Here is a 7,509-nt window from a genome sequence, read left to right as displayed (position 1 = left end):
CCTGATTAAAGGAAATTCAGGGTCAAAAAATGGAGCAGAGATTGAACAAAAGGCTATCCAGAGACTGCCCAACCTTTGGATTCATTCCAGCCTAGACACCAAACCCCAACACTATTCTTGATGTCAAGATACAGACAGGGGAAAAAAGAATCAAGGAAAAACAAATTTTGATAGAAAATGTAATAATAAAACACCCAATACTTCGTGTGATAATTAAATAGTAAATAAGGTTAGGCAGAAAATTGGGTAAGTAAATAGGATCTGAATTTAAATTCTCAAATCTCACATACAATTAAGTATATGTTCTATATATTTCTGTTCCTATAATAAAGTTAGATGCTGGAAATACACTGCACACTTACAGTCTGTTTTACACAGCAATGAACAACAGAGAAAACCTATTTCATAAAAGATAAAAACAGAGTTTGTACTCTGACCTCCATCTGCACACCTTGACATTTTTTGTGCCGCTGACACTAACACACATACACACACACACAGGTTAAACAAACAAACAAACACAAATATATTTGTGCCATTAAATTGTTAAATATGACAATTTATTCTATACATGCATTTGAATAATTATTAAAATATGAAAAATTTAAAACTTGAAAATGATAGGCTATTGTGTGGGGAAGAGAATTGTTTTAATTTTACATAAAAGTTAATAGAATCTTATTGTCTCAAGAAATACAGTTTAACAAATAGAAAACCCAGACCTCTGTATGCACAATGAGAGATTACCTTTACATCCCTAATATACTTATTTCTGATAATAACAACTAAGAACAATTGCATGAAGATCAACATTTTTAAATTGCTTTGCCTGTTTTTTTTTTCCTTCATGACAACTTGACTGTGTCTAACATTTTCCTCAATGCATCCTTGACATCTTTATTTCGAAAGCTGTAGATCATAGGGTTAAGCATTGGAATCACTACAGTATAGAACACTGACACCACTTTGTCCCTCTCCAGGGCATAACTTGTGCTTGGCCGGGAGTAAATAAAGAGGATTGAACCATAGTACAAAGTGACAGCTGTCAGGTGGGAACCACATGTAGAGAAGGCCTTGAGGCGGCCCTGGGTAGAACGGATCTTCAGAATGGCTACAATGATGAAGAGGTAGGAGGCCAAAATAAGCACAGTGGGAGTGATGACATTAGAAGCCAATATGAAATAGAGCACAGCCTGGTAGCTCTCTTTCACATCACACGCCAACTTCACAAGAGGAGGCAGGTCACAGAAGAAGTCATCAATGATATTGTCTCGACAGAAGCTCAGGGTAAATGTTTCACTGGTGATAATGGTGGAGTTTGCAAAGCCACCAAGGTAGGATGCTGCAACAAGACTGGCACATAACCTTTGGGACATAGCCTGGGAGTAAAGCAAGGGGTTGGAGATGGCCACATAATGATCATAAGCCATGGCAGCCAGTAGGTAGCATTCACTGTAGGCCAGCCCAGCAGAGAAGAAGAACTGAGCCAGGCAACCAGCAAAGGAGATGCTTTTGTCTTCAGTGATGCATGTGATCAGGATTTTGGGGGCATAGACAGAAGAATACCAGAGATCCAGGAATGACAGGTTTCCAATGAAGAAATACATAGGTGTATGGAGTCGTGAATCAGCACAGATGAGAGAAATCAGAGTAACATTCCCTAGCAGACTGATGATGTAAATGGTAAGGAAGATGAAAAAGAGTACTTGCTGTAACACTGCGTCTTCTGTGAATCCTAAAAGAATAAACTCTGTCACTGCAGTAACATTTTCCTCATCCATGATTTTGGGTATTTATGGTCTTTCTGTGAAAATATTAAATTACAGTTGAAATTTTTCACTAAATATTTTCTCCATTATTTGTCATTCTACATGCTAGAAAGGAAAAACACTGATCCATAAACATAACTTATTATGAAATATAAAAATACTAAATTGGTCTCATTGTTACAAATGACAAAGTATCCACGTGTTGCCCAGAAATGCCAGTTACTAAATAGATAATAGTGCAAATCATTTACATTTTCAACCCAGTGTCTCTATCTTTATAAACTTGTGTGTTCTGTTCATAGTTAAAATCTTTTATTCTTTAGTTTGGATATTTTAAGACACTGATAATTTCAGAAATAGATAAAAGTACTCCGTAAATGACCTCAGAAATTAAAATAACTGATGGTGAAATCTGGAAAAATGCTATTTAGTTTTCTTTAAGTCTACAAAAGCAAAAATAAAAGATTTTAAATGGCTTTTTTCATATTTCTACACTATAATTATTAACTACTTTTCATGGATGCTATAAACTACACACAAATACTGGCAGATATAGTGTAGTAAGATTAACTGTACACTCTAAAATGCATAGTGCCTTAGGCTTGGCTATTCCAAGGAAGTAAGACTGACTCTCAAAGAACAGTTTACTAGAGAACCATTTATTAGACTTTGTTAAGACAGTACAAAAATAAAGACTAATTTAATTAAAATAAGATTTATTGATAAGAGTTTTGATTTTTCTGGAAAGTGATGTTTAACTTTTCTTTATCAAACTAACTAGATTCATTTTGAGCCCTTTTAGCAAATATTTTCTTTTTTAATATTTCATTTTGGCTTTATTTCATTAGGCATGTTTATTAATTATGCATATTATTAGGATACCATACAATATGATATTTCAAAAATAACACATAATGTGAACTATCCAAATGCAAGTTTATTCTCTTCAACTCTCCTACATGAACTCAAATAGTCACTATTTTTCATTCAAGATGACTTTTTAATGATTTTCTCTTATGACTGTATACCTTCAGTGTCTATCCACTGTTCTTGGCTTATTTCAATTACTCTAAGGCTTTCCAGTTCTGCTCTGTGAAAATCATAGGACTCCATCTTTTATGGCTGAATAAAATTTCATATCTTTGTAACAGTGAATAGTACCAGAGTAACTGTGGGCATGTAAGATTTTAGTTTTTGTGGGTATACACACAGGAGAAAAAATATTGGATCTTAAGATATATTCCTTTAGAGTTTTTTGATGATTTTCCTTATTATTCTCTGGAATATAAATACTATTACATTCCTAACAACAGTGTATGACACTAATTTTACTTCACAATTGTACTGGTACTTGTTACATATTAAGTCAACTAAAACATCTTATATTAGCCTTTTTAACTAAGGTAAAATTATATACCATGAAGACTTTTGTTTTTATTTCTCTATTTTCTAGTGGTATTCAATATTGTTTGCAATAGCACAAAAAAGATTCTAGATTCCAGAGATAAATTAAGACCTGTATAGAAAACTAATCTGCAGCACATTATCCCCATTATAACCACAAATATCCACTGGAAGAAGAATAGCCTCTTTAATTAGTGGTGCTGAAAACATCACATGCATAGTATTAAATCTTGACCTCCAAAACTCACCCTGTACACAAATAAATCCTTGGTGAAAAATACTTAAATGTAAAGCCCCCAAAGTATTAACATATTTAAGAAAACTCAGGGAGAACCCTTCAAGGCTTTTTATAAACATAAATTATATTTATAATGATAACAGCACAGGAAACAAGAGACATTGCACATAACTAAGTTAAGGGGACAGTCAGTAAGAAATAGAGAGGAACTTTAGAGTGGGATAAATCAAGTAAATATGCAAGGTGAGTGATCCAGAGCATATTCAATTTTATCAATAAAGTAAAAATAGCAGATAAAATCTAGTGAATGATCTGAATTGTGCATTGCTCTTCCTTACATGGATGGGTTGTTTAGGAATCCTGTGGTCTACATGAGAACACTAGCTTGAATGAATGAGTCAATTTCTCTTTATAACTTTAAACTATTTCATTTTCTCTTACATTATTCTAACTGCATCTTAGAATATAATTTAAAGTTAAGTAGTGCATAGTGGCTCATGAATGTACTCCAAGCACTTGGAAGCCTGAAGCAGAAGTTTGAGGACAATCTAAGAGCTAGACCACATTGCCTGCAGAGTAAGAACCTATCTTAAATAAAAACTCAGTTCACTATACCCATAAAGTGGAGTAGTCCTAAATTCTCATTGAAGATGCATTGATAAGAAAATGTAGCATACAAATGGAAAAACATAATATGAAACTTTCAGGTAAAATACTGGAAAAGTATCTCAAGGTTACAAAACCAATGTTGTACGTTCTTTCTAGCTTCAAATCACTTTCATTTTTTGCAAAAGTGATAGACAAGAAACTAGAAATGAGACTTGGGGATATGTTAAGGGAAGAGTGTTAGTAGGTATAGGTAAAACAAAAGCCGTAAGATGGAATCCTGTGTGAAGAAAGTTTTAAGCAGGGAGGCTTTGAGAGTATAGGAGAAATCAATGTAAAGAAGGACACTGAGCCAAAGAAGGAAGTATGAAATGTCATATCCGAACCTACTACTACACAACCCATCGTAAAGCAAATAAATGAAGAATAACACGAGTAAACCAAAATGAATGACAAGACCAAAGGTTAAAGAATTAACTCTTGCCAGGCAGTAGTGGCACACACCTTTAATCCCAGCACTTGGGATGCAGAAGCGGGTGGATTTCTGAGTTTGAGGCCAGCCTGATCTACAGAATGAGTTCAAGGACAGCCAGTGCTCACAAATTAGTAGTTTCTGTAAGTTACTTGTTACTAGTTAGTAATCTAATTTTAAAATTTATCTTTTAACAACAACAACAAAAAGGATTTGAGTTAAATTACCTTGCATGGATAGACACTGTCATTTCCAGAAACCTGGGTTATTAAAAAGAAATCATAGTTCAAGACATTCAATGTCTTCCTATATAAGTTTTTAGTTAGGGAGTCCCGAATGATCTCTAAATCATCACTGTCTATTGTCCGTGCCCCTTATTAGCTACCATAACCACATAGTAAGAGCCTATTGCTGAAAACACTGAAACAGTTTCAAACATAGCAAAAAGAATTTCATATGCCCCAGTACAGGGGAATGCCAGGGCCAGGAAGCAGGAGTAGGTGGGTTGGGGAGCAGGGCAGAGGGGGAGGTATAGGGGGCTTTGGGGATAACATTTGAAATATAAATGAAGAGAATATCTAAGAAAAAAATTTCAAACTGATCCAGAAGTTCCCTTCTAAGTAAGTAGCTTTGATGGTGTCAAAAGGTGTTATATATGCTATTGAAGGAGAAAATAAATCAATAGTTTTACCCAGAGACTGACCCTGAATGTTGAGATATCACTGGTACCATAAGAGCATTGTTATTTTAGGATAGAAAACACTGTTCTGATTGTATTTAAGTCTTGCTTCATAAGATGGAATTGCATGTCTCATACTGCAATCCAGGTTAGAAGTTTATCACTACAGAGGTTATTATTGCAAACCTGCTATTGTTATCTTGCTAAATGGTCATGCCTTTGAATTTTTATGTAAATATTTATGCTTATAATCATTGATCTAAGGTGCAATCAATCATAGTCAGAGAAACTTGACTTTGCTGTGGATACCAGACAGTGGAGAGTTGTATAACTGCCTAAAGAACCAAGAATAACAGGCTTAATGCCCAGTCCTAAACAGACATCTACATCACCACAATACCAAGGCTTTATGGAGAGCATAAAGAACTTAAGAACCTATGGATGAGTAGTGGCATGAAATTTCAATTTTTAGACATGGCATGGCTGTTGCATTCATGAATTCACAGCAGTGGTCATTACCTAAATCCAAACTTTATACGAATAAGCCAGCAAAAATCATTGTATAGATTGGGTAGATGATATCCAGTCCCCTACACCAAGAAGCCATTGATAATGGATAATTTTAGAGAGAGAAACATTTGATTTTTGAGGAAGAAGGCCCTAATACATCCTCATGCTCCAGTGGATGGCTCCAACCTATGCTTATATACAAGTGTCACTGAATTTGTTTTCAAAAGTGTTTGTGTATGTGTGTGTGTGTGTGTGTGTGTGTGTGTGTGTGTGTGTGTGTGTAAATGTGCACTCCTACTCTTAAGGAAGAAACTTATTCATACATTGCTTACCAGTAAAAAAGAAACATTTCTACAATCATGAAAATTTTAACTCATAATATTTCTAATTTAACTACAAAATGGTCTTTACTGGTCATAGTAGGCCAGCCATAACTACATAAAACCTACAATAATAAAAACATATACCAGGAACTGATCAAACCATTGATTTCACCAAAAAAAAATTTTAAAGCCTAACTGGGAGCTATGTGAAGAGACTTCATCTTTCCATTATGTATAATCACAGCTAGGAAACCTCATTGTATTTATGAAGTAGAATTCTACTGTGGATTGCTTACATTAAGAATCATTATATCCCTTGACTGTATCATAATTTATGGTCTATTTACTTTTGCTTATTAGATGTAATACTTACTTGCATGAACATAAACTGTCACTTCATCTTTATTCAAACTGGAATTCAGAAATGCCTGCAACAACTCAAAATATAACAGTTTTCTCATACAATCTCTCTTTCCATTGACAATATTTCTAGGAGATCATATAAGCTTGTGTATCCCTTTGGGAAACATTGCTAAAGAAAAGATCTCCATGTGCTATTCTGGTGCCAAGTGACCAATAACAGTGCTCAGTTGAATTTCCAGAACAAATTGAGGAAATAGAGATCAATCAAGTAATTAAAAGTACTCATTATTTTAAAAGCAAAGCTTTTTATACTATGAGTTAATTCATGAAATTGAAGTGGAGAAAAACTAGCTAGAGTCACTGTCTTCAGCGGTGTATCCACTGGTGAGTTCCTCATTTTCCAAAGGTTAAATTAAGTAGACCAAAACCAAAAACCAAAGAAATGACAGTATGATGAGAAACTCTAGGGAAAAAAGGGTTGGTATGGTTAGGAGGGAGGCAAAAGAGGATGGGACAGGTAGGTGACCATTATAATTTATATATGTACAAAAATGTCAGTAAATAAAAATATCAAATATATATTAATTTTACAAAGAAACCACAGAAATACTATCTATATGTTATGCTAAAAAAGAATAGAAATTATTCTAGTCCATATAAAATTAATATCAATGATGACAGGAAAACATGTTTGTGTGTATGTGTGTGAGAAAGAGAGAGAGACAGAGAATGAGAAAGAGAACTGTTATGAATCCTAATTCATAAGTACAAATAACAGCACTAGTGGAAGAAACCCTTAAAGCAAATTGTTTGCTTCTTTTTAAATTTTAATTTAATCCTTTAGAGAATTCATATATAAGTACTAATTCATATCATTCCCACACCATCTCCCTGTCAGTCTCCTCCTGTGTCAATAATGGGTACAGCAGTTGGCATTTGAACATAGATAGGTCCCATCTCAGACAGAGCTACAGGTAATCAATGTCTTCTGAGAGAGAAAGAATCAATTTCTCCAGGTACTTGCTTCTTGAAGGTAATCCAATCCCAAGTGGTCAGACCTGGATAAGTGTCTATATGAGCAGCCTTTCCTTTCATTAAGAAGAAATAAAGAAAAAACTGATTAATGCACCTAATTTTAGAAAATT

General features: G+C 34.2%; 1 protein-coding gene across 1 annotated transcript; it reads right to left on the bottom strand.

Annotated features, from left to right (window-relative positions):
* Positions 1–845: 845 nt before the first annotated feature.
* LOC110290220 (olfactory receptor 1013-like) lies at positions 846–6,456 on the bottom strand. The gene is made up of 2 exons (XM_021156712.2): positions 6,375–6,456; positions 846–1,804 (listed from the first exon to the last, which is right to left on the bottom strand). Exon 2 carries the CDS (start codon positions 1,779–1,781, stop codon positions 846–848), a length of 936 nt encoding a protein of 311 aa, XP_021012371.1. The 5' UTR covers positions 1,782–1,804; positions 6,375–6,456.
* Positions 6,457–7,509: the final 1,053 nt, after the last annotated feature.

The sequence above is a fragment of the Mus caroli genome, chromosome 2 (assembly GCF_900094665.2).
Source record: "Mus caroli chromosome 2, CAROLI_EIJ_v1.1, whole genome shotgun sequence".
Taxonomy (NCBI): Eukaryota; Metazoa; Chordata; class Mammalia; order Rodentia; family Muridae; genus Mus; species Mus caroli.
This window is presented reverse-complemented; position numbering and strand designations above follow the sequence as displayed.